Source organism: Gasterosteus aculeatus, chromosome 7 (assembly GCF_964276395.1).
Source record: "Gasterosteus aculeatus chromosome 7, fGasAcu3.hap1.1, whole genome shotgun sequence".
Lineage (NCBI taxonomy): Eukaryota > Metazoa > Chordata > Actinopteri > Perciformes > Gasterosteidae > Gasterosteus > Gasterosteus aculeatus.
In genome coordinates, this window is record NC_135694.1 from 10233887 (window position 1) to 10260915 (window position 27029).

Here is a 27029-nt window from a genome sequence, read left to right on the forward strand (position 1 = left end):
TTTTGGGAGACAGTTAACACAAAAATCATCTATTGAGATTGACAAATGATTAATGGGCACTTAACGCTTTTATATCGGGCTTGTGTTACTGAATGAATTGGTTATAGTTTGGATCTTTAACGATTCACTTGTGCTGATAATTATTACTCTTATCAATCAATGTTTTCTTTGCCAGACTCCATGAACAATTTTGCTGAGTGATGTGTATTGATTGATATTGTGATTACACATTTTAAATGCATTTTTTGACCAGGATTCCCAAGAGGCTGACAACCTCCATTACACCACATTAAGGAAACACAAGGTCAACAGATTGCAAGACAGACAAAGGGACTGTGTGTACTCCTGTGTGAGGCAGTAGTAGTAGTGTAGTCCCTCCACCAGACAAAAAGGCATATAAATATTTGAGTTCAAACTTGAGGTATGAATTGCTTTACAATAATGATTACAAGAAGGAAAGTGCTGGGTGAGTGCACAGAAGCAGAGCAAATACGTTTATTCTAATCCTTTATTTCCACGTTGTTTGTGGTTGCAAATAGCAAATATAAAAGCATGAAGTTCTAAAGTTCCTGGCAGACAAACTTAGTGTAAGAATGTTCATTTAGCCTCTGTCTAGTCGGCAGTCGAAGTTTATCTCTCAACAATCTTTGGTCTCTTCATGGTTTGTCTTCATGGTTTCAGACAGGAAGTCTCTGCAGTGCTTTTCTGCGCAGCAGCCACACATTAAGACTCTTAAGCTCAGAGAACAACCTATTGTATCAATAAATACATCAGAGCAAAAGCATTGACTGGGGTTTGATAAAATAATAACTAGTAGTCTCCACATTACAACTCTGTCACAATTTATATGTGGTTCATTCAGAGCGCAGTCTAACTGTATTGTCTGGGGAACGGTGTAGTAGTTGGCTGTAAGAGTATACGCCCTACCACAAAATATTTTCAATTCCTGGTCAAAGCCACTGAAACAGTAATTCCCTGTGCAATGTCATGAGCAACATCAACTACAGTACTTGCTGCAATAACATTTTCAGCTAGCGATGTGACTCGGGGATGGTAATGTGGGTTGAAAGGCTGATCATCCATTTTGATGCAGACATTTAAAAGGTACTTTTTGTCGATCAAAAACAAAGGTGAAAGTTGTCACTTATCCTGTGAAATGACTCAACAATTACTGGACAGATTAGCAATACATTGAATGCAGACATTCGTTGTCCCAGAAGCTAACTTCTAGCGTGATTACCTCCTCCTTCAGGTTTGCATTTGTAATAATTGTAGTCACTTTGATGTTCCCTTAACCCCTTCCTTAAATACTATAGGTGATTTTTTAAATTGTTTTTGCTTAATGATTTAATGTATGTTTGGATAATTGCTTTAAATACATTTCCAAGCTACAATTTGGGTGTGAAGATGTTCCAATGCAACTCATGCAAGTTCTGTTGACTGCAGTGGTTGGGATGGGGACACGGTGGAGGAGTAGGCCCGTAAAACAACTTACGGCTTGCATAACCTCTGAGAGTTCCAGGAGAAGATGTGGCTACTGGGTGTCTCAATTGACAGACTGAACTTGATAACATCAATGACGCGTACAAGATGGGGATGAGTCAACTCTTTTGAGACAAAGTTGATGATGATTGATTCTGCAACATGTGTAATGCACTGTACTTCTCACTGCATGAAAAGTGGGATTTTCGGCAGTATGCGGCACTGTAAATTGTCGTGGAATTTCAGGTTTGCGGCAATTTGCGGGCAACGCCGAAAACTGCCGTAAATTGTCAGAAATTGATGTGGGCCTCCCTTGGCAGTTGTCCCCCCATGACCCCCCTCCTCCTATTTCTAGGGGAGGCTTTGACATGTAAACTAGAAAAGGCATTTCCTGCTGAAAATGCGTTGGAATGCAAAAAGCTGAAAGCTGCACTGAATATTTAAAAATAGCTGAAAATACAGAAAGTTGAAGGGAAGTTGAATACATTTGCTGAATATTTAAAAATAGCTGAAAATACAGAAACTCGAAGGGAATTTGAATACATTTGCTGAAATAAAAGATATTAGAAAAGCTGAAATTAATTTTAAATAGCTGAAAATACAGAAATGGGAGAAGCTGAAAGGAATTTCAATAGATTTGCTGAAAAAGCAGAAATGAAAACAGCTGAAATAAATGTGAAATATTGCAAAACAGAAGTTGCAGGAGCTTAAATGAATTTTAAAAAGTACAGAAATAACAAAAGCTGAGATGAATAAAAAGAGGTTTAAAATTGTTTGTAGTAATGTTAGTCGTAATTTGGGTATTAGTACTAGCAGTAGAAGTCGGTTTAGTATCAATAGCAGTAGAAACAGCTGGAATACTGATACTATTAGCCATAGTAGTATTTGTAATAACATTAGTAGTAGTTGTAGTATTAATAGCAGTAGAAATACTAGCAGTATGGTAGTAGAAGTATCAGTTGTAGTACTAGAAGTACGAGTAATATTCGTAGTGGGAGACAGAATGTTTGTTATTCACACTTAAAAGTTTTTAATTAATAGGCCTCATCACAGACATTACAGTAAAAATTCCCTCCATGGGGCTTTTATTTTGAAATTATTGGATTGGGTGGGGTGGGGGGGTGTAGATAGAGGGAGGGAGGGTGAGAGGGTGAGGAAGGGAATGGTGGTGACGAAGAGATAGAGAGGGAGAGGGGAGGAAAATTAGACATACTGACTGACTGAGTGATTAACAGTGAGAAGAGGTCAGGGTGGAGGGGGGAGGGGGGCGAGTGTCTTTATCATATTGGTCTGTTGACAGAAAGCATAGCTGCGTCATGTGACTCCACTAATCAGGTCACAAGGAGCAGCTTTGAGCCACAGACAGAGATCCTGCAGCGTGTGAGCGAGTAACCACGACAACGGCGCACCTATTGGATTGGGTGGGGTGGGGGGGTGTAGATAGAGGGAGGGAGGGTGAGGGGGTGAGGAAGGGAATGGTGGTGAGGAAGAGAGAGAGGGAGAGGGGAGGAGAATTAGACAGACTGACTGACTGAGAGTGATTAACAGTGAGAAGACGTCAGGGTGGAGGGGGGAGGGGGGGCGAGTGTCTTTATCATATTGGTCTGTTGACAGAAAGCATAGCTGCGTCATGTGACTCCACTAATCAGGTCATAGGAGCGAGCAGCTGTGAGCCACAGACAGATCCTGCAGCGTGTGAGTGCTCGTAACCACGACAACGCCGCACCTGTGCGGCTGCAAAATGCAGAGACATGGCTGCAAGTTACACAGAATCCACACCTCAGACAAATGGGAACCAGCGCAAAACTATAACAGCTATCTAAAAAATACGGCGTTTGTATGAGACCCAAGACTCTACCGAACGCGTGGATGTGTTTTTATGTCTGTCCGGTAATAAATACGGCTCCTATGGCCGTTGACAAAACGTGTACCTTGTGGATTTTTGTGAGAAATATGTCGGCAGATTTGTATTGGAGCCTATGGGGCTTTTGCCAGAGGTTGTGTCACTCAAACACTCCTTGCGCCAAAACTAAAAAACTCTGGGATTCCATGAACACATTAATCCAATCAGCACAACCATACCCTCATTAATCTGAAGAAATGAAGCCTCTAGAGTGTATACTTTGGCTGTAAGGACAGAAGTTCCATATTTTTTTAACCAGATTTTCGCGCTGCCCCACACTCTAGCCTGCGAGGTCCCCCTCTAGCAGACGCAATACACACTCATGTAAAAGTCAGAAACGGAGCGAAGAACTAGTGAAACATAATCAGTGATTATGAAAAAAGTACAATAGATATCAAGAAGCAGTTTTTTTCATAAAATAGTTGAGACTTGTGTGAACATTTGAGAGTTGAAATGGTGTCTGTAGCTGAAAGATTGGCGAAGCTGAAAAATCTGAAAGTTGAAGAAGTTGAAGAGGATTTGAATACAAACTCCATTTGAAAACCATGTTAAAATATTAATGATTATTGATTTATATAAATTCAAGCTTAAGAGGTAGAAAGCTGAAAAGTCATAGCCCCCAAGCCAGAAAGAAGCTGAACATTTTAATATTTGAATGGTTTTAATAGCTGAAAGTATGAAGGAGTTGAAAGGTGCGGCGGAAGAAATAGAGGAATAAGTCGGAATAAAGATTAGAAGAACAATACTTGGAATGCTTAAAGCATTCCAACTAACTAGAAAAGGCATTTCCTGCTGAAAATGCGTTGGAATGCAAAAAGCTGAAAGCTGCACTGAATATTTAAAAATAGCTGAAAATACAGAAAGTTGAAGGGAATTTGAATACATTTGCTGAATATTTAAAAATAGCTGAAAATACAGAAAGTTGAAGGGAATTTGAGTACATTTGCTGAATATTTAAAAATAGCTGAAAATACAGAAAGTTGAAGGGAATTTGAATACATTTGCTGAAATAAAAGATATTAGAAAAGCTGAAATTAATTTGAAATAGCTGAAAATACAGAAATGGGAGAAGCTGAAAGGAATTTCAATAGATTTGCTGAAAAAGCAGAAATGAAAACAGCTGAAATAAATGTGAAATATTGCAAAACAGAAGTTGCAGGAGCTTAAATGAATTTTAAAAAGTACAGAAATAACAAAAGCTGAGATGAATAAAAAGAGGTTTAAAATTGTTTGTAGTAATGTTAGTCGTAATTTGGGTATTAGTACTAGCAGTAGAAGTCGGGTTAGTATCAATAGCAGTAGAAACAGCTGGAATACTGATACTATTAGCCATAGTAGTATTTGTAATAACATTAGTAGTAGTTGTAGTATTAATAGCAGTAGAAATACTAGCAGTATGGTAGTAGAAGTATCAGTTGTAGTACTAGAAGTACGAGTAATATTCGTAGTGGGAGACAGAATGTTTGTTATTCACACTTAAAAGTTTTTAATTAATAGGCCTCATCACAGACATTACAGTAAAAATTCCCTCCATGGGGCTTTTATTTTGAAATTATTGGATTGGGTGGGGTGGGGGGGTGTAGATAGAGGGAGGGAGGGTGAGAGGGTGAGGAAGGGAATGGTGGTGACGAAGAGATAGAGAGGGAGAGGGGAGGAGAATTAGACATACTGACTGACTGAGTGATTAACAGTGAGAAGAGGTCAGGGTGGAGGGGGGAGGGGGGGCGAGTGTCTTTATCATATTGGTCTGTTGACAGAAAGCATAGCTGCGTCATGTGACTCCACTAATCAGGTCACAAGGAGCAGCTTTGAGCCACAGACAGAGATCCTGCAGCGTGTGAGCGAGTAACCACGACAACGGCGCACCTATTGGATTGGGTGGGGTGGGGGGGTGTAGATAGAGGGAGGGAGGGTGAGGGGGTGAGGAAGGGAATGGTGGTGAGGAAGAGAGAGAGGGAGAGGGGAGGAGAATTAGACAGACTGACTGACTGAGAGTGATTAACAGTGAGAAGACGTCAGGGTGGAGGGGGGAGGGGGGGCGAGTGTCTTTATCATATTGGTCTGTTGACAGAAAGCATAGCTGCGTCATGTGACTCCACTAATCAGGTCACAAGGAGCAGCTGTGAGCCACAGACAGATCCTGCAGCGTGTGAGTGCTCGTAACCACGACAACGCCGCACCTGTGCGGCTGCAAGAGGGCAGACACAGAACAGCAAGTTACACAGAATCCACACCTCAAACAAATGAGAACCAGCGCAAAACTATAACAGCTATCTAAAAAATACGGCGTTTGTATGAGACCCAAGACTCTACCGAACGCGTGGATGTGCGTTTTATGTCTGTCCGGTAATAAATACGGCTCCTATGGCCGTTTACAAAACGTGTACCTTGTGGATTTTTGTGAGAAATATGTCGGCAGATTTGTATTGGAGCCTATGGGGCTTTTGGCAGAGGTTGTGTCACTCAAACACTCCTTGCGCCAAAACTAAAAAACTCTGGGATTCCATGAACACATTAATCCAATCAGCACAACCATACCCTCATTAATCTGAAGAAATTAAGCCTCTAGAGTGTATACTTTGGCTGCAAGGACAGAAGTTCCATACTTTTTTAACCAGATTTCTGCGCCGCTTCAGCCTCTAGCCTCGAGCTCTCCACTCTAGCAGACGCAATACACACTCATGTAAAAGTCAGAAACGGAGCGAAAAACTAGTGAAACATAATCAGTGATTATGAAAAAAGTACAATAGATATCAAGAAGCAGTTTTTTTCATAAAATAGTTGAGACTTGTGTGAACATTTGAGAGTTGAAATGGTGTCTGTAGCTGAAAGATTGGCGAAGCTGAAAAATCTGAAAGTTGAAGAAGTTGAAGAGGATTTGAAAAGCAAACTCCATTTGAAAACCATGTTAAAATATTAACGATTATTGATTTATATAAATTCAAGCTTAAGAGCTAGAAAGCTGAAAAGTCATAGCCCTCAAGCCAGAAAGGAGCTGAACATTTTAATATTTGAAGGATTTTAATAGCTGAAAGTGTGAAGGAGTTGAAAGGTGGCACGGAAGAAATAGAAGAACTAGAAAAGGCATTTCCTGCTGAAAATGCGTTGGAATGCAAAAAGCTGAAAGCTGAAATGAACTTTTTAAAATAGCTGAAAATACAGAAAGTTGAAGGGAATTTGAATACATTTGCTGAAATTATAGATATTAGAAAAGCTGAAATGAATTTGAAATTGCTGAAAATACAGAAATGGGAGAAGCTGAAAGGAATTTCAATAGATTTGCTGAAAAAGCAGAAATGAAAACAGCTGAAATAAATTTGAAATATTGCAAAAAAATACAGAAATGAATATTGAAAAATTGCTGTTGATAGAGGCATAAGAATAGCTGAAATTATTTTAAAGAACTGCTGAAAATACAGGAAGTGGGGAAGCTGAATTTCAATAGATTTTCTAAAAACAGAAGTTGCAGGAGCTTAAATTTGTTTAAAATTGTTTGTAGTAATATTAGTAGTAGTATTAGTTATAATTGTGGTATTAGTAGTACTAGCAGTAATAGTAGGTTTAGTATCAATAGCAGTAGAAACAGCTGTAATACTATTAGCCATAGTCGTATTTGTAATAACATTAGTAGTAGTTGTAGTATTAATAGCAGTAGAAATACTAGTAGTATGGTAGTAGAAGTATCAGTTGTAGTACTAGAAGTACGAGTAATATTCGTAGTGGGAGACAGAATGTTTGTTATTCAAACTAAGAAGTTTTTAATTAATAGGCCTCATCACAAACATTACAGTAAAAATTCCCTCCATGTGGCTTTTATTTTGAAATTATTGGATTGGGTGGGTTGGGGGGGTGTAGATAGAGGGAGGGAGGGTGAGAGGGTGAGGAAGGGAGGGGTGGTGAGGAAGAGATAGAGGGAGAGAGAGAGGAGGAGAAATAGACAGACATACTGACTGACTGAGTGATTAACAGTGAGAAGAGGTCAGGGTGGAGGGGGGAGGGGGGGCGAGTGTCTTTATCATATTGGTCTGTTGACAGAAAGCATAGCTGCGTCATGTGACTCCACTAATCACGTCATTGGAGCAGCTGTGAGTCACACACAGAGATACTGCAGCGTGTTTACGAGTAACCACGGCAACGGCGCACCTATTGCATTGGGTGGGGTGGGGGGGTGTAGATAGAGGGAGGGAGGGTGAGAGGGTGAGGAAGGGAATGGTGGTGAGGAAGAGAGGGAGAGGGGAGGAGAATTAGACTGACTGACTGACTGAGAGTGATTAACAGTAAGTAGAGGTCAGGGGGGAGGGGGGAGGGGGGGCTAGTGTCTTTATCATATTGGTCTGTTGACAGAAAGCATAGCTGCGTCATGTGACTCCACTAATTACGTCATTGGAGCAGCTGTGAGTCACACAGAGATACTGCAGCGTGTTTACGAGTAACCACGGCAACGGCGCACCTATTGGATTGGGTGGGGTGGGGGGGTGTAGATAGAGGGAGGGAGGGTGAGAGGGTGAGGAAGGGAATGGTGGTGAGGAAGAGAGGGAGAGGGGAGGAGAATTAGACTGACTGACTGACTGACAGTGATTAACAGTAAGTAGAGGTCAGGGTGGAGGGGGGAGGGGGGGCGAGTGTCTTTATCATATTGGTCTGTTGACAGAAAGCATAGCTGCGTCATGTGACTCCACTAATCAGGTCATAGGAGCAGCTGTGAGCCACAGACAGATCCTGCAGCGTGTGAGTGCTCGTAACCACGACAACGACGCACCTGTGCGGCTGCAAAAGTGCAGACACAGGACAGCGAGTTACACAGAATCCACACCTCACACAAATGAGAACCAGCGCAAAACTATAACAGCTATCTAAAAAATACGGCGTTTGTATGAGACCCAAGACTCTACCGAACGCGTGGATGTGCTTTTTATGTCTGTCCGGTAATAAATACGGCTCCTATGGCCGTTGACAGAACGTGTACCTTGTGGATTTTTGTGAGAAATATGTCGGCAGATTTGTATTGGAGCCTATGGGGCTTTTGGCAGAGGTTGTGTCACTCAAACACTCCTTGCGCCAAAACTAAAAAACTCTGGGATTCCATGAACACATTAATCCAATCAGCACAACCATACCCTCATTAATCTGAAGAAATGAAGCCTCTAGAGTGTATACTTTGGCTGCAAGGACAGAAGTTCCATACTTTTTAAACCAGATTTCTGCGATGCCCCACACTCTAGCCTGCGAGGCCCCGCCTCTAGCAGACGCAATACACACTCATGTAAAAGTCAGAAACGGAGCGAAAAACTAGTGAAACATAATCAGTGATTATGAAAAAAGTACAATAGATATCAAGAAGCAGTTTTTTTCATAAAATAGTTGAGACCTGTGTCAACATTTGAAAGTTGAAATGGTGTCTGTAGCTGAAAGATTGGCGGATCTGAAATATCTGAAAGTTGAAGAAGTTTAAGGAGGATTTGAAAACAATCTCCATTTGAAAACCATGTTTAAATATTAGTGATTATTGATTTATATAAATTCAAGCTTAAGAGGTAGAAAGCTGAAAAGTCATAGCCCTCAAGCCAGAAAGGAGCTGAACATTTTAATATTTGAAGGATTTTAATAGCTGAAAGTGTGAAGGAGTTGAAAGGTGCCGCGGAAGAAATAGAAGAAGATGAAGTTGAAGAATAAAGATTCGAAGAACAATACTTGGAATGCATCGTTAATGCATTCCAACAATGAAAATGCTGTGAGCTAAACAAATGCAAATCAGGGTCGCAGAGGGAGTTTTAGCCCAGGTGACATTTTTTTAAAAGGTAAGAAAATCTCTGGTACAAATAGATCAGGCTCAGTAGCCTAATTATACACTCTTACATTTTGGCTTGAATTGATTTATTTAATTCAAATATGCTAGATTACTGTGTAGGCCATTAGCAATGGCAAATGTTATGTAAAAAAGATACACAAAATAACTTCTTTAAAAAATTAGTTTTAATCAAGGTAAAATGAGCATTCCATGCAAACAACATTTGAATCAGCATGAGGGGTCTGCAGAGATCACAGTCTCCTAGAGCTCAACTACAGTGCATAGTGGCAGGACTACAGTGACCTTTTCTTTGGTCTTACTTAAATGCACAGAGGATGTATTAACCACACATCTTCTAGCAATGCGCTCAACTGGCAGAAATGATGCTGGGTACGACGTGTCTGTTCCCTGCAAGCCCCAAACTTCTATTGGCTTTCCATAAAAATGTCTGTCCGGGTGGAGATGAAGCCAGGAAACTTGTGCAAGAACATGTTTAAATGCCGTACCCTTTGACCCAACATTAACAACTATAAACTGCTTTATAATGGCTGGTCGTAGTTCTGCTAGAGGGTCAAGGACGGGTTCCTCAAAACTGTTAGTGTTTCCACACCACTTAGCATGAACATATGCTGACCTTTCTGCTCTGCATCTATCGATTGAGTAAGTTACATTCATATATGTTACCCGTTTACATGTCGTGGCAAAACATTCAACCTCAGTGACACAAGGGTACATCTGATGATACATTGTCAACATTGCATGTCTGTCAGACTCAAGATTGTCTGGTGGAATGAAGAAAGAGGCACCACTGTACAGTTTTCTAGGGAAAGTCGTTCTGCTGACACCAAAACACTGCTTTACATAAAGCATATCAGCTGTTTCAAAATCCCAACCATTTGTCTTCCTAAAATACTGGTCCTTCCGTATAACAATAACCTCGTATGTGATTGGAGAACCCTTAGACTCCTCGTCCAATCACGTGTGAGGTCATAGGCATGACTGATACAGCAGTACTTGCAAGACGAGCATACAAACAGACACGTGTGCGTTACTATATTCAGAAGAACTGTATCTCCAGTTTCTTTGTTTGGTTTTTGCTGCTTCGTGAATAATGGCGGGACGACGTCTCGCGTTCAAGTCGCCTTCGACTCCTCTCCGCGGTCACCAACTTTCGGCCAGTCCGCAGACAGACGAGAAGAAGCTGCTGAATGCTCTCAGTGGATCGTCTCGTCAACTCCAACACCAAACTGCCGATATCAACGAGCGGTTCGCTCCACTGGAGCGTTCGGGACTCTGCGGGTTTCTGTCCATGGAGGAGAGGAACTGACTCAAAGAAGAAGAGACGGGCGCACGATCCCACGATAGCGGTAAGAATACGTTCGATGACTGCAGGCTAAGCTAATAGTAGCGTAGCCTCAAGCTGAGCTAAGAGTAGCCTAGTAGCCTTACAAGTGAGCAGAAACAGCTTTATTAAAGTGTGTTTCTTTGCCGTGTCGTTTACAGGAAGTGGTGCGCCGTCTTCACAACTCCGAGACAAACTACAGGCGCCACGAACCGGAGCAAGGGTCAGATTTACTGAATACGCTTTCATTCTGCGCTATAAGGGAATACATACGTATGTATACCATAGGATGGATACCGATCATAACTGAACATTTTGTTTTCACAGACTAATCTCGCCTCATAATGAGGCGGTGACCTCGTATTTGCTCCGGGAAAAGTCCAGATTTTGACGACGTCATTGTGTGTAAGTGACACTGTTTACTGTTTCTCCTTCCTTGTTAAATGTTACTGAGACTTGCGTTTGATTTTTTTTTTGTATTCATACCACACTCATTTAATTGTTTTCCAGCCGCCTGTGAGACGTATTGTGAGACGGGACGCAGGAGCTTCAGGTTCAGCCGGAACACTCAATGCGGAGTTCAGCGCGGAGTCGAGCGAGAAGAAAGAGGGTCAGAGTTTATTTGCTGACTTGTTTCAGGTGCATTGATCGATGTGTTGTGTCCGTACGCATCGCATCGCATCGCACAGTACTGATTCATTGTTGTTTTTACAGCTGCTGGAATCGAGACAAAGTGCGCTGGCTGATGACGAGGTGGAACTCTGGAAATCCGCCACCGTAGAGCTCACGTCGGACGGAGGGGACGGCGTTGTTGGCGGGGTCTCGGGTGGATTGTACGGTCGCCACAAGCAGAGCCGCCTGCACAACAGACCTGCCTCGGAAAACACGGCGCCAGTGACGGTCTACAACCCCGAGGAGGCAAACGGACAGTTTACTGAGCTGTAGTTTTTAAACCGCCGTTACCCAAGTGTAGACAGATCCTCACTTTATATGTAGTTGTTGTTTGTGTGTTGTTATTAAAGCTCTTTCTTTGCATAAACATGTGTCAAATGTTAATTTTCTCTATAAATTCATTGATGTCCTGGTTGGTATCCTAATAATAGTGAAGTAGCCTACATATGATAACCATGAAATGAATATACAGCATAATATGAATATATAAATAAAATGAGGCGGGTGACCAATAGCGACAGATCTGCCAACCAATCACGAGTGATTGAAAGTTGTTTTTATCCAATCATGAACAAGGAAACTCAAGCCTGGTCTGCCCAGGTGTGGTTTTGCTGCCAATCACGAGTGATTTTATTTGTTAGTAAGTTGTGGTTTCATCCAATAAGGAGTAAGGATATTCAAGCCCGCTCGGCTTGGCCACCCGCGGTTTCGCTGCATTCATATGCTAATTAGGACCATTCGCACCTCCGCCAGCTCTCCACCTACGTCATGGTTCGTTTCCGACAATTTGTGGCACAGACAAACGCGACGTGCGCGGGTTGCAAATTGTCGGAAATTGTCGGAAATTAGGGAGATTTCCGGGCGTTTACGGGGACGAAAATCTCACTTTTCATGCAGTGTCTCCTTCCGAGTTTGTTGGGGGAGCAGCATCGGAACCAGTCACACTGGCGGACTTAACAAACTGGTTAAGAAGGCCAGCCCCATCAGTGGAGAAAAAATAAATAAAAAATGGACATTCTGGAAAAAGTAGTGGAGGGCAGAAATTATTATCCATATTGGATAACCCGGAAGACCCTCTCCACCGCTTACTGCAGGGAAAATGACGCACCCATTTCAGACTCATCCAGCTCGGCATTCACATCCACGGGATTGTTCCTGCCCACTGCACTTAGCGTCACGATTCACAGCTGGATGAGGACTTGAGACCAGATTTAACTTGGAGGAAGAGAGGGGGGGAAAAAATAAAAAAATAAGATAGAGAGAGCTAACCAGGAGAGAGTAAAATCCATAAAAAGGGGCAGTCACAGTCATTAACAAAATACAGGAATTGTCACGAGAGGAAGAATAATGACAATCTGACAACAAATAAATATATATATGAGTGGCGTGATGAGGCAATTGGAGGAAACTGGGTGGACGGGGCAGGTGAGAAGACAGAGTGCAATCAGGGGAAAGACACGCACAAACATATGAGGCTAAGAGAAGTTACAGTCCCCCCTCTAGAGCCGGCTCCGGACGGCCCAGGCAGGTCTGTGTTGAGTTTGTGGAAATCCTTGATGAGGAAATCGTCCACAATTTTCTTGGTGGAGACCCAACTCCATAGACCATTGACCTCCCCGCTGTCGATGATCCGGGGAGGTGGAGGGCTGGTCCTTACTGGATTCACTCTTGAGATGAAGGAAGGAGGGATGGACCTTCATGGTCCTAGGGAGGTCCAACCGGAGCACACCAGGGTTAATGACCTTAGAATCTGTCGAACCGGGGCAGACCGGTGACAAAGTCCAAGGAGATGTGCGACCAAGACGTTTGACCGCACTCTCAATACCCCAGGCCACCACCCCCACCACGCAGGAAGGAGGCAGAATGGAAGTGGAGCTTCTCAGGGTGTCTCCACCAGTGTCTCCATTCCTTTAACGCCAGCTTGAGGGCCAACAGCTCCCGGTTGCCCACGTCGTACCTGCTGGGGACAGCCTCTTGGAGAAGAAAGCACATAGGTTGACCCAGTTTTCTTTGGGGGAGTGCTGCTAAAGAACCCCTTTTACCTCCGCATCGGAGGCATCGACCTCGACGATGAATGAGTTCGGGGTCAGGCAAGGTGAGGATGGCTCACCTCTTGAGGGCCTGGAATGCCTCCCCCGCTTGAGGGTTCCACGGGAACTCGGTGCCTGAGCAGGTGAGGTAATGGAGAGGGGCAGCCACCAAACTTTAGTTCCTAATAAAACGTCTGAAAAACCCAGAAATCTCTGCGGTTGCTTTCAGTCCGAAGGGACTGGCCAGTCAGTAACGTCATAACCATGGCACCATCCCTCTGGATATTCCCTGGTGACACAATGAAGCCCAGGAAGGGTCCGGAGCGTTGGTGAAACTCCCATTTTATAGCCTTGACAAACCGCTCATTCTTTAAGACCAAACGGCATAACAAGGTACTCATAGTGACCGCTGGGAGTATTGCAAGCAGTTCTCCACTCGTCCCCTCCCTTATTAACAGTCGTAGTGTCTTGTGCTTCTTTCCCACAAAGACGAAACTAGCTCCTGCTGGGGAAGAATGATACCAAAGTCCAAGGAGTTCTTTATGTACTGGCTCGTTGCCTCCCTTTCTGGGGAAGATAGTGAGTAGAGGCGTCGCTTGGGAGGGTGGGTTCCGACTAGGAGGTTGATGGCACAGTTGTAGAGACGGTGAGGGGGTAGGGAGGTGGCCCGGATGGGGTCAAAAACATCCCTAAGGTCCAGGTATATTGAGGGAACCCCAGAAACTTCTGAGGTTGCAAACTGGACACCAGATTTAACTTAAATCTTAAAAGATGGTTCTTAAAAAAAAAAAAATCCAAAGTACGAGCAAAATCTACAAAAAGGAGCAATCACGATGGCCACACACAACGGAAAGAATAATGACAATCTTACAAATGGAGTGGGCGGCGTGGTGGTTAGCACTATCGCCTCACAGCAAGAAGGTCCTGGGTTTGATTCCGTCCAGTGGCCTTTCTGTGTGGAGTCTGCATGTTCTCCCCATGTCTGCGTGGGTTCTTTTTTTTTCAATTTTTCTTTTTAACTTTTTTAATATTTAAAATTTTTAACTTCATTCCCTTGTTTTATACTAACCAATAGCCTTATTTTACTAACCCATTGCATTAGCATTTCATTTTACTTTATTTTATTACTTGTGCACTGCTGTCTTGTCTGTCTACTGTCGCGCACTAACCGCCAAGACAAATTCCTTGTATGTTTAGCATATTTTGGCAAATAAATGTTTCCTTATTCCTGATTTCTGTTTAAATTGTGCATTTTTTATTTAATTGACCTGCATATATTAATTAATTCTATTGTATCGGAAAAAACGATGCTGATGTATGTACAAAAATCTATTGGCCAATGTATTGATCAGGCTCAAGTGGAGGGGTTGTCATGTTTGACGAGGCTCTCTGCAGATCCCAAATATCTTGTGTGTTTCCTCAGTGCAGCCCTGGCTTTCAAAACCTTTTTACTGGCTGTCTTATTTTAAAAGATGACAAGGACCTATCAACTTTGACTATTTTAACTGTAACTGTTTTAGGTTTTTCCTTCAGTTTTACTCCAAACCTTCAGCCAGATATTTTTCATCTGGTAGCAGAAGTTTCTTGGTAGAAACGCCCTGATTGATGTCATTGATGACAGTTACTATTGTATTGTCTCTAAAAGTGCATTGGTGTAGTTTCCATTATGTTATTAACTTGGCTATCTTGAAACTATGACACACAGTTACCTGTCTTGCATCAGTTTGGGATTTCGCAGGGAGGGCATGTCTGTTGCCACTTGTTACATGCATGTGTCTTTTGATTATACAAATTCTTGTTAGGAAGGAAGTTAGGATTAAGTTAACTTTAAAGTAATTTGAAGAGCAACTCCTGTGAGTCACATGAATAATGAAAACTTTTACAGTTAGTTTTGCAAAAGACACCATCAGTGTCACGAATGGGTAGGTGGTGGCAGGACTCAAATGCAGAGTTGAAAACAAGGACTTTAATAGTCAAAAATTCAATAAAGGGCAAAACGCAGACAGGAACCAGGACCAGGCAAGACACTCATGGTGGACATTCAGGATTCAACATTCAATGACGCGACCAAGGGGGCACACAGGACTTAAATACACTGGGCAGGTGATTGGACACGGGTGGAGACAATCAGACAATCACAGGGGATGACAGGACAAGGCAGGAAGTTAACCCACGGACACAAGGGGCAGGAAACTACAAAATTAAACAGGAAACAAATCCAAACCGTAACAATCAGGATTTTGAGCCGCAAAATTTAAAATAACAAGTGAAAAAGCTCTGTAGCGATATACAACCCGAGTAAAGCGAAAATGTTGTTGTTGTATGGTTGAAAAAGGTGGGACTACAGGGTGGATGGATGGGTCTACACATCGTTCTAATTAGAAATCACAACGGCGTTCCTCTAACCTTAATCCAAACATGATTCAATTAACCGTAACAAACACCAATGTTGTCGCCCTACAATAATAGTACATGGGGTCTATTTCTCCCAAACTTTATGTTCAACACAAAGCTACAGAGCCAATGCTTCTACAGATACTTATCTCACTGTGGAAATCTTTTGAACCTAATTTAACACTATAGTAGAGCAACTAAGGGAGCATGTTTCCTAAGTAGGACATTCAGCACAGTCAAATCGGGTTGGCCAATCAAACGCCGTCTGTCTCTGAAGAGAGGAGAAAGTATTTAGATTCTCTTCATTCAACACAAGAAATAGAACACAATGACATCTCCAAGGTTTGCCGTCTATGTGACATGGTTGTTCTTGTGGAAAAAGAGTGAGTTGTGTTTTTGTTTCTAACTTTTCATCAAAATGCTTGTCTTAATATACTCTACATAGATACACATGCATATAAGATATATACCTAGATATGTATCTAGTTAGATCTAGGCATACACTGTATATAATAATTGTATAGTAAATGTGTATTTGCTTTGTCTCTTTTCACTTTAGCTCAAGCAACTGATCTGACTGTCCGTCAAGAAAGAGGTTTTGTGTCAGTCAATGTTGGAGACAACATTACTTTGCAATGTTTCCATCAGAAAAATGATAGTATGTGGCTTTACTGGTATAAACAATTGTTAGGAGAACAACCAAAGATGATCTCCACCTTCTACGTGCACAACACAGAAGGCAATTTTTATCATGAATTTGAAAACAATCCACGCTTTACACTGAATACTGAAAAAGGTCAAAATCACTTGACAATTATTGGTTTGAACTTTTCAGACTCAGCATCTTACTACTGTGCATATAAGACTTCATTTCTGTTGACCTTTGCCGAGGGCACTGTTGTCAGCGTGCAGGGTTCATCTTTAATCCATCAGTCACCATCAGAGACCATCCAGCCAGGAGGCTCTGTGACTCTGAACTGTACAGTACAAACTGGGACCTGTGATGGACAACACAGTGTTTACTGGTTCAAAGACTCTGAAGAATCTCATCCAGCACTCATTTACACTGATGGAGGCAGCACTGATCAGTGTGAGAGGAAAGCCAACACACAAACACACACCTGTGACTACAACCTGCTGATGGAGAGCCTGACTTCGACACATGCTGGAACCTACTACTGTGCTGTTGCCTCGTGTGGACACATTCTGTTTGGAAACGGGACCAAGCTGGATATTGAGGGTAAGTGATAATCCGGCTCGTCAGATGAATAGTGTTTTTTTTTAAAAGACCAGAAGAACACAAATATAAAAGCTGAAAGCTTCTTTTCTGCAGACATGGGCCACCGTCTGTATTTTTTAAGTGGAGCGTTGGTATTCACCACCATCCTGGTGGTACTACTGTTTTCTTTTGTCTACAAGCTGAAAAAGAAAACAAGCTGCCAATGTTCAGGTACGTTTTTTAATCTGTAACCTTATATTCTATAAATATACATTTTAAATGAAGAAAATTTCTGTGTTTCACCATCAGAGTCTCGCGCAACCGTATCAGGTCCCTCCACAGGAAACACAGAGGTGAACTTCATCTAATTACTTTTTTTTTTCATTGTGGATACCGTTTTATATTTTTATATCTTAATCTACTTCTTCATACTTTGTCACCAGGGTTACCAAAACGCACAGAGCACTCATTATGCTGCTTTAAATCTCAATCTGCCCAACGGATCAAGGAGGCAGAAGATGAACATCGATGTTGAATGTGTGTACTCCAGCGTAAAGCAGTAGATCGTATTTTAAATGTAAAGTAGAGTGTATGAATCTCTGTATTATTAGATATGATGTATACATTTAGACCTCAAGATTTACAACCGATCCCAATAGTTTGTACAGTGGCAGAAAATGTTCTTTTGTAATTAGGTGGTGCGTTTTTGCCCAGCAATTTGGAAGAATGTTTTGGATGTAAATTATTGTCATTTGTAATCAAATATAGCCTATATATGATGCTTTCATTTGGGGACAATGTATTATGTGCATGTGCTTTGATCTACTGTAGAAATTCCCTTCGTTTAAGTTGTAAAAAAAATATTTTGTAGAGTAAAATGTAACAAGAAGAGTTATTTTTAACCACGTCTGTCGATGTTGGAGACCAAATTACTTTGCAATGTTTCTATCAGAAAAACGATGGAGCATGGCTTCACTGGTATAAACAAATAAAAACCCAAGCTAATCTCCACCTTCTTTCAGTTTAACAAAAATGGCACTTTTTATCATGAATTCCAGAACAACCCACGCTTCGCACTGGATACGGAAGAAAATCACTTGACAATTAATGACTTGAAAATTTCAGACTCAGCAACTTACTACTGTGCACAGAGCACTTCGTATGCGTTGACTTTTGCCGAGGGCACTGTTGTCAGTGTGCAGGGTTCAGGTTGGACCGTCCCAGCTTTGCTCCATCAGTCACCATCAGAGACAACCTTTTACCTTTTTGTAATTCATTAGCCATCCTTTAACCCAATAATGTAATCCCAATACTTTTAAGCAATCACATCCCATTCAGGTAATCACTCCACTGCAAAGATCACTGCAAACATCTGGCTTCAATCTCCAGGAGATCTAACTGCAAGTTAGGTGTTTGCCAATAAACACACATGGAAGTGAAGCCGGGTGGGAAGCCAGAGAGGCATCAAGTCCTTAGCAGAGCACTAGCTCCTCCATGGCACGTAAGAAGAAGTGGGTGGTGACAGTCAGAGGAAAAACGTATAAAGGAAAAGAACTGCAGTAAAAGAAGAGTAGGATGGTGAGTGAAAGAGGAACTCTAAAGAATGTAAAAACATTTTAAAATGTATTTAAGTAAAAAAATCAAGCTTCACATTTTGCAAACAACAGGTTGCCGCCTGTGATCAACTTGACACTCTACTTCTTACCCCTCTTGCATCAGGTTGGGATTTGGTAGTGAGGCCGTGTCTGTTCTCACTTGTTACATGCATGTGTTTTTTGATGATACAAAATCTGTCTTCAGAGGAAGTTAGGTTTAAGTTAACTTTAAAGACTAACAAGTCATTTGAAGAGCAACTTCTGTGAGTCACATGAATAACGACACTAACAATCTGTGACAAAATGTAATCTTTTACTATTACCGTAAATCCCGGAGTATAGAGTGCACCTGAAAATATGCTGCACCACCTAAATTTAGAACGAAAAAAAGATGTGTACATATATAAGCCGCACCGGCCTATAAACCGCAGGTGTCCGAGGCAGTGACATGCGGTCACTGGAGTCACTGGACCGCACGTCACTGGAGGCAGTGCCTCCCCTTGTGTCATCATGAAATGTGAGAAAAATGATTAAAAAAATATACATATATATGTGTCCACTGATCTGTGATAGAAGTGTAATTATTAGATTCCAATCAATCCGATCATCGTTATAGTTAAAATTGCTGAATTTGTGGATTTTCAGCCACGAGCTGCGCCTCCTCTTGGATTGCGCAATCCCCCATAAACCAGATTGAGCTGCTCATGTTTTTGATCAATTTGAGCATGTGCAATTAATGTGTATGTGTTACCAATGTAATGTTTGTACACAGTTTTATCACATGTCCTCACTCCCCATAGTCTGGGTCCTGTATTTCACATATGTTAGTCATAACGCATGTTAGCTAATCTGACATAACGGCACAGTTAACAAGCAGTAAGAAGGCAGCTGGACTGGCAGCTTCCAGCTTGTCATTGCTGTGGGGGCGGAGTCAGTACCTCTGCCTGAAGGGGGCGTGTGTGAGCACACAGGCTCGTTCCGCTGTTGTTTTCCATCACGTATTACTGACTGATGGCATAGTTAGCATGTGCTAGCTAAAACAGTCAAGTAGCGAACATCAAGTGCACATTATCAGTTCTTGAAAACTGAAAACATACAGTCTGGATTGGACTGACCAAAGACGACTTTGACCCCGAGCAATTATGTCTATTGAGACAGAGAGACTGTTGAAACTAAAAGAAGAGGACTTTCACACCAAAGTCATCGTAGAGATGTTTTTGTAGAAGGATAGGCGAATGGACTTAACGTAATTTACAAGTAAAGGTAAGAGCATGCACACACTGCTGTACACGACAAAAATAAAAGACCAGCCCTATTTTTAATAATATTTAAAAAATATAGAAGAACATTTAAACAGGACAGTTAAGCAATAAGGTACTGTACTTTATTGTCAATAATGCACTGTTCAAGGGTGTTGTTGGCCAACCATATTGCTTTAGGTTGTTCGTGACATTATTAGTAAGTAAATAGCTGCCTTTCAGCACAAAACAAGTTGTAGCCACCAAACGTTGTGTATCGCATTTCAGTAGCCTACAGAAAATCCCCGTACTGCTGTTACTACGCAACAGACAAACAGCATTGGGAACTTCATGTTTGTTAGCCTAGCACCAGAAGTTATTTGATGATTAGCAAGGAGAGCGACATCAATTTGGGCGTCTCATTCATTCCTACACCTGAGTTGTCCTCTTTGGCTAAAAGGTGCCCTAAATCGGTTGCGAAAACACACATTTCCCAAAACTGCTCATCTGCGCTGATCGTCACCGAGCTAAAAACTGAGATGACAACCGTCGCGCAAAATCTAACTTATTTTGATAAGCGCTGTAGTGGCTAAAGTTCCCTTCTTACGTTCGGCAGTTGCTTCTTCAGTTCTTAATTTCTTTAACCACTCCAAAACGGAAAGAACGAGTCTACGCGTGTTTAATGTGTTGAACAACGGTAGAAAACAGTGTGTTCGCTCCGTTCGCTTTACTGAATGATCTGACAGAGGAAAATTACACAGCGTTTTCTCGCTTCGTCAAAGCACAGGTGCCTTACGTCATAAGTCAGTGCGCTCGCGTCACTCCTATGTATTACACCAAGCATGTACACTAAACGTGTATTAACTAACATGCAAATTTTGAGTACAATTATGTAATCACAGTGTAATTATACTTATGATATAATAAATCATCAATAAACATGAATCAAAATAATATCAATCTAAATCTAAATTACGACATGGAAAATGGCACTAACATTTCCGGCCCCTAATTGCTCATTATGGGAATGACAATTACATACTAACTAACTAAATATACATTTTCTGCATCCAAATCAACTTATGTACTCCTTTACTAGGTCTAACACAACATGAACAGCCTAGGTACATTCAGGTGACGTTTACAAGATAGACAATCATAGAAAATAACAAAGTCTAATTAATACTGTCCTTCATTGTCCATGAGATTCTTCCATCTCAAGCAGGAGACACAACTTGTTTATGGGTCTCTCCAAGGTGTTGGTCTTTGTTTTGACGAGGACCCGACGGACAAAACCTAAGGCGTCGGGAATTGTCTTCTCCACTTTTACCATCAACCAGGACCCTCTTGGAGCCCTGTCATCCACAATGAGTACGACGTCTCCCTCTTTCACATTTCTCTTTGTCTCCAGCCACTTCTGCCTTTCTTGTAGAAGGGGCAAGTATTCTCTGGACCAACGCTTCCAGAAGATGTCAGAGATATACTGCACCTGCCTCCATCTTCGTTTGGAGTATAGATCCTCCTTCTGAAACATCCCTGGAGGGAGTGCTGGTTTTCCCTTGAGAATGTAAGAATACGTGTTCAAGATTTGGAGCCTGGTCGGGGTTATCAAAAATTCAGCCGAATAACTTCTCTCGTTCTGGAAAATGTATTTGTCAGATCACAGGTCAAGTAACAGCGCTGCGTTTGCAAAGGCAGGAGCAGTTCAGGCAGCACACAGGCCGGAAGAACAACTAACTAACATCAGCAAGAACATCATGTTTTATAACCCTTGAAAGACAGAGAAGGAAATATTTCTATTGGCCCTAAACTGGCGTAGAGGAGGACCTTCCACCTCCCGCATCTAAGATCCGGTCACATCCAATGTCCAGACTCCTGACTTAACGTAAACATCGTAAACAGAGTGTGTATGTTGAATAGTGTTGGTGTGTCTCTAACCCCCCTTTGGCTGGTAAATCTTCTAGTTGACCCGCAGACCTTACATTCCTCAGCCAGGACATAAACTGACTCCCCATCCTGTCAGACTCGTGTCTGCCTGCTTGGCAGATCCTGCTTACCCCTTACCTAACTCTTAAATCAAGACAAGACAGCAAAACCCCCAACTAAGCCCATGAAAATAACTTTTGATTATCAAGAAGGAGAAGGTGGTTCGGTGTCAGTGGCTCGAGGTCGTCCACATCATCAGATAATTTGGTAAGGGGTCTGCTGTTGATCACCGCTTCTACTTCACACATCACCGTTTGCAGACATTCGTCGTCGAGTGACTGAAGCTTCAGAAGGTTGGTAAGTATCTTCCGGACTGTTCTTATCTGTCGCTCCCAGATGCCACCGTAGTGCGACACGGCAGGTGGGTTGAAGATCCAAGTGACTTCTCTCTGCAGTAGGGCCTCTGAGATCTGGGACTTGTTCCATTCTTTTATCGCCTGGCGGATCTCGTGTTCTGTAGCTACCAGGTTTGTTCCGTTATCGGATCTCATGACCTCCACTTGCCCTCTTCTGGCTATGAAATGTCTCATTGCATTTATGCACGAGTCGGTGTCGAGAGAATGTGCAATTTCTAAGTGGACTGCTCTGACTGTAAGACAAGTGAACAGGACTCCATAACGCTTGACTTGCACGTGTCTACGCTTTGCCTCAAAGGGGCCAAAATAGTCTACACCGATGTTGGTAAATGGTGGATGGTCGGGCAGTAGACGATCGGGTGGTAGGTTCGCCATCTTCTGCCTACTCACAGCGGCTTGACTCTTGTGACATTTCACACACTTTGAGAGCACGCTTCTCACAGCTGTGTTGCCTTTGCAGATCCAGACCCTTTGTCTCAGCTGAGCAAGGGTGTGGTTTCTCCCTCCATGTCCAATTTCTTTGTGAGCATTCCTGATGATCAGGGTCGTGACGTGATGATCTTTGGCCAGGATGGCTGGATGCTTAGTGTGTTCTGGCAAAGCTGCCTGGTGCAACCTTCCACCAACCCGGAGAACCCCATCTTGGAGGAAAGGATCCAGCTTCACAATAGAGCTGCTTCTCTTGACCTTTTCACCTCTCAGCAGTGCGCAAAGCTCTTCATGGAAGGTTTGACTTTGGCTAAAGTGAATGATGGCAGTTTCTGCTCTTCTGACGTCCTTGACAGTCAAGTGAGTTCCTTTCAGGGTAGATCTCCATTTCTGCATGTGATTCTCAACTGTGTTGATTTTCACATCTTGACTTTCTGAAGACTGAGCTTGAGACTCGAACGTCTTCCTGGTTCTGCACAGACTTCGAAGCAGCTCCTACAGCCTCAACATCCAGGCGACTGCCTTCTTCAGACTGTGCCAGCCGGAGTAGTGATGAGTCAGCTTGAAAAGAGGGTCTGTGCTTGAGTCGATGGTCTTGATGACGTTCACGCTGGTCGTACGCTTCACCTCAGCGTCGTCTTCACTTATCTCTCTTGAGAACTCTGATAAGATTGGCCAGTGAGACTCACTCTTGGCTAGGAAGTCAGGACCTTCAATCCAGCTCTGACACTTCAGGAAGTGCTCTGCCTTCATTCCTCTTGAAGCGTGATCAGCTGGGTTAGAAGCCGTGTTGACATACTTCCACTGTGCTGGCCTTGTGTTCTCTCTGATTATCGACACTCTGTTTGCCACAAAGGTTTTAAAACGAGCGCCGTTGTTGTCAATGTATCGAAGAACGGTGGTGCTATCTGTCCATAGCACGAACTCTTTGAGGTCCATCCGAAGCTCTCGCCTCATGAGTTTATCCATTTTCACCGCAACGGTAGCCGCGGTGAGCTCAAGGTGTGGGACTGTAACTGGTTTACGCGGCGTCACTCTGGATTTTCCGAGAAGAAATGAGCAATGGACTCGACCATGGCTGTTCTGGATGCGGAGGTAAGTGATGTCGCCGTAGCCCTTCTCGCTAGCGTCGGAAAAATGGTGCAGTTGAGCTGACGTTAGTGGCCCGAATCCCTCGGGCTTGACGCACCTCCTGACAGAAAAGCTGGCGAACTGGCTCAAGTCAGACAACCAAGCGAACCACCTGTTCGCCACGTCTTCTGGAATCTCTTCGTCCCAGGTAAGCTTCATTCGACAGAGACTCTGGACGAGGGCCTTCGCAAGAAGAATGAACGGCGACAGGAATCCAAGGGGGTCGTATATTGAGCTTACGACCGAGAGGATACCCCGTCTTGTTATGGGCATGTTCTTCACGTGGATCCGGAACTTGAAGGAATCTGATTCTATGCACCAGTCCACTCCAAGGGCCCTTTCCATGGGTAGTTCATCTCTGTCCAGGTCTAGATTCTTGATCTCCTTCGCTCTCTCTTGTTCTGGAAGTGATGACAGCACTTCGCGACTGTTGCTTGACCACTTAGTCAAGCGAAATCCTCCACTTTCACAAAGTGCAATGAGTTCTTTAGTCAAGGTTTTAGCCTTATTTTCGTCGGACGTTGGAACCAGGCAGTCATCGACGTAAAAGTGCTGTAGGACTGTAGTTACTGCTTCAGGTGAGGAGCTGCCTTTCCCATCCTCTGCTGTCCGTCTTAAAGCGTAGTTGGCACAGCTCGGGCTTGACTTGGCCCCGAACAGGTGGACCACCATCTTGTACTCGTGCAGAGGCTGGCACAGATCCCCCTGTGGCCACCAAAGGAATCGTAGAAGATCGGAGTCCTGGTCGTGGACTCTTACTTGATGGTACATCGCTTCAATGTCGGAGATGAGTGCGATGTGTTTGTGTCGAAACCTCGTCAGGACTCCAACCAGACTATTAGTTAGGTCAGGACCCTGCAACAGTTCGTCGTTCAGTGACTTCCCTTGAAATGAAGCGGCACAATCGAAAACAACCCGCAGCTTTCCCTTTTGTGGATGAGCCACGCCGTGATGGGGAATGTACCATACTCTGTCGTCGTCCCGCTTGCGCTCGTCTTCAGGAACTCCCACCGCGTAGCCTTTGTCCAGCAGGTCCGACATGAAGGTCTTGTAGTCGTCATGGAAGCTGGAGTTTTTGGCGAGTTTCCTTTTCAGGTTTGATGCTCGTTGCTCGGCAACACATTTGTTACTTGGCATCACCACATTTTTGTTTCTGAGAGGCATCCTAATACTGTAGTGCCCATTGACTTTCTTGATTGTCTCCGTCACAGACTTCATGAACTGGACGTCTTCTTGCGACATTTCTGACTTTTCTTCACAGGCTTGTTCCGGAAAGTCGTGATTGTATTGTTGCAGTAGCATGCTATTCACGTCGCTGACTGAGATTCTGTTGACTGAAGCCCTTTGACTGTAGTGACTTGACTTGTGGTCATTGTCACCTTTCTTGAGAGGACCATTAACTACCCAACCAAGGGTCGTCTTCACCGCGTAAGGCCCGTTGTCTTTGCTGTGAATTATCTTCCATGGCTCCATCGCAGAGTGAGCGTTCGTTCCAATTAGCATCTCAACATCTGCGTCGATCTGTGGTAACTGCACTTCTTTCTGCAGATACGGCCATCTTTCCAAGTCCTTTTCAACAGGAACATTGTCCTTCGTTACAGGTATGTCTTTGTGGGTATATACATCTGGCAGGCTTATGTACTTGTTCTCTGTCAGGCTGCACACTTCTAGATCTGAGAGCACGTAGCAGGACACAGGCTTCTCCTGGCCCATAGTACGGAGTAGCACTTGAGTCTTCTTACCATGGACGCCAAGCTGTCTCATCAGCCTTTCGGAGCAAAACGTAGCATAACTTCCTGAGTCCATGAACGTGTACGTTTCTATTGTCGTGTTGCTCTTCTTGGATTTGATGCGCACGGGCACGATAGACAGGATACAGTCGCTGCCTCCGGCCCCGGTGACTGCCGTGACTTCACTCTTGGCTGACTTGTCTTCTCGAGAAGTTGAGTGTCCACTGGTATAGCTTTGACCTCTCCCAGGTCTGATGTTCTCTTGGTCGGTGCTCTCGTCCCTTTTGCTATGAAGCAGGCTTGGATGTTTCTTACTGCAGAATTCACACGTGGCTTTCCTTTTGCAGTCCTTTCCCATGTGCCCTTGGGTCAGACACCCGAAACAAAGTCCTTGACTTTTAAGGAACTCAATTCTCTCCTTGTTTGGCAGACTTCTTATTTTGTTACATGCACTCAGGGTGTGTCCTTTGTTGCAGTACAGGCATGGCTCTTGAAACGCGTTGCTTGTCTGTTTGTTTTTACTTGGTTCTGAGGCATTCACTTCGTCTGGCTTAACACTTGTAGCAAAGCCAGTGGTTCTTTTAGGTCCGCCCTTCTTGGCGGGTCTAGTGCTTAATTTGCCCTTTTCGTTTACTTCAAAGGACTCTTTCACATCACCAAACAGTGGGTCTGAAGCTATCTTTGCTTGTCTGTTGATGAATGTCGCGAGATCTGAGAACCTTGCCCTTCTTCCTTCCCTTTCCTGTATGTCAAAAGCTATGACTCTCCATCTTTCACAAAGTCTGAAGTGCAATTTTGAGACGACAATCCGAAGATTGCTTGAGCTGTTCATCTCCTCGAGGTATTCCATGCTCTTCATGACATTGTTGCATCCAGTAAGAAAGATGGAGAAGCTGTGAAGTGACTTGGCGTCTTCTGCTTTGATCTGAGGCCAGTTGATAGCCTTGTCCGCGTAGGCCGCAGCTATTTTCTGCTCGTTGCCAAAGTGATGGCTCAAGAGCTTTCTTGCTTCCATATAGCCTTGTTGTGTGCTCATATGTTGGCAGCTTCTCACAAGTTCTCGTGGTTCGCCGCTGGTGAATTGCTCAAGATAGTATAAGCGGTCTTCATCATTGTCTGTGCGACTTTGAATGATGTGCTCAAATGCCCTCATGAACGGCAGGAACTCGAAAGGATCGCCACTGAATACAGGGACTTCTCGTTGAGGTAGGTTGGCTAATCTCTGTTGTGTGACTAACATCTCTGTGATATCCTTCTGGTTCAATATCACTTTGTCTGGTTCAACTTGCCTTCCATTGCAACTTGCACTTGTGTTATTGTCGCGTTCGTTACTCACTTGCACATACGACGTGTGTCTAGTTGGACTGTAAGATGCATCGTTGTCTTGAATAACTCGAAAACTGCTGGTCGACTTTGGTTTGACATCTGGAGCATGATGTTTGACGATTGCTGCTGTAGGCACGTTCTTGCCAAGGTAAGAATTCATACCGGCGTCGTCCGAGTTTTCGTTGTCGTAAGCTTCCAGAACCTGTAGCTTTGCTGTGGACTCTGCAATAGCAGTTTCAATGTCTAGCTCCTCCATTCGAGCCTCTAACTGAATCTTCTTGGCTTTCATCTGTGCTTCTTCCAACTGCAGTGCCCGTTTCTTCGTAAACGCGGCTGCGCGTGCGAGTAGGGCTGCACGATTAGCTTCCTCTATTCTACGCAGAGACGAAGCATGAGAGGACGCTTTGG

At 43.3% G+C, this 27029-nt stretch overlaps 1 protein-coding gene and 1 long non-coding RNA gene across 3 annotated transcripts; both read left to right on the forward strand.

Annotated features, from left to right (window-relative positions):
• Nucleotides 1-10236: 10236 nt before the first annotated feature.
• LOC144410234 (uncharacterized) lies at nt 10237-11554 on the forward strand. The gene is made up of 4 exons (XR_013468163.1): nt 10237-10738; nt 10843-10920; nt 11026-11125; nt 11230-11554. It is a non-coding gene; the product is annotated as an uncharacterized LOC144410234 (long non-coding RNA).
• Nucleotides 11555-15852: 4298 nt separating this feature from the next.
• LOC120821324 (uncharacterized) lies at nt 15853-17719 on the forward strand. 2 transcript variants are annotated; one of them, XM_040179747.2, is made up of 5 exons: nt 15853-15994; nt 16171-16851; nt 16945-17061; nt 17140-17183; nt 17274-17719. In XM_040179747.2, the coding sequence occupies exons 1-5, from the start codon at nt 15940-15942 to the stop codon at nt 17391-17393; spliced, it is 1017 nt and encodes a 338-aa protein (XP_040035681.1). In that variant the 5' UTR covers nt 15853-15939; the 3' UTR covers nt 17394-17719. The 2 variants fall into 2 exon arrangements, with proteins under 2 accessions (XP_040035681.1, XP_077961801.1); XM_078105675.1 differs by lacking the exon at nt 16945-17061.
• Nucleotides 17720-27029: the final 9310 nt, after the last annotated feature.

What these genes read in the sequence shown, in the direction of transcription:
- LOC120821324 (XM_040179747.2), top strand. Translation starts at nt 15,940, where the DNA reads ATGACATCTCCAAGGTTTGCCGTCTATGTGACATGGTTGTTCTTGTGG. An exon ending in GACCAAGCTGGATATTGAGG is followed by an intron (nt 16,852 to 16,944) that starts GTAAGTGATAAT and finishes TCTTTTCTGCAG; the next exon opens with ACATGGGCCACCGTCTGTAT. An exon ending in AACAAGCTGCCAATGTTCAG is followed by an intron (nt 17,062 to 17,139) that starts GTACGTTTTTTA and finishes TTTCACCATCAG; the next exon opens with AGTCTCGCGCAACCGTATCA.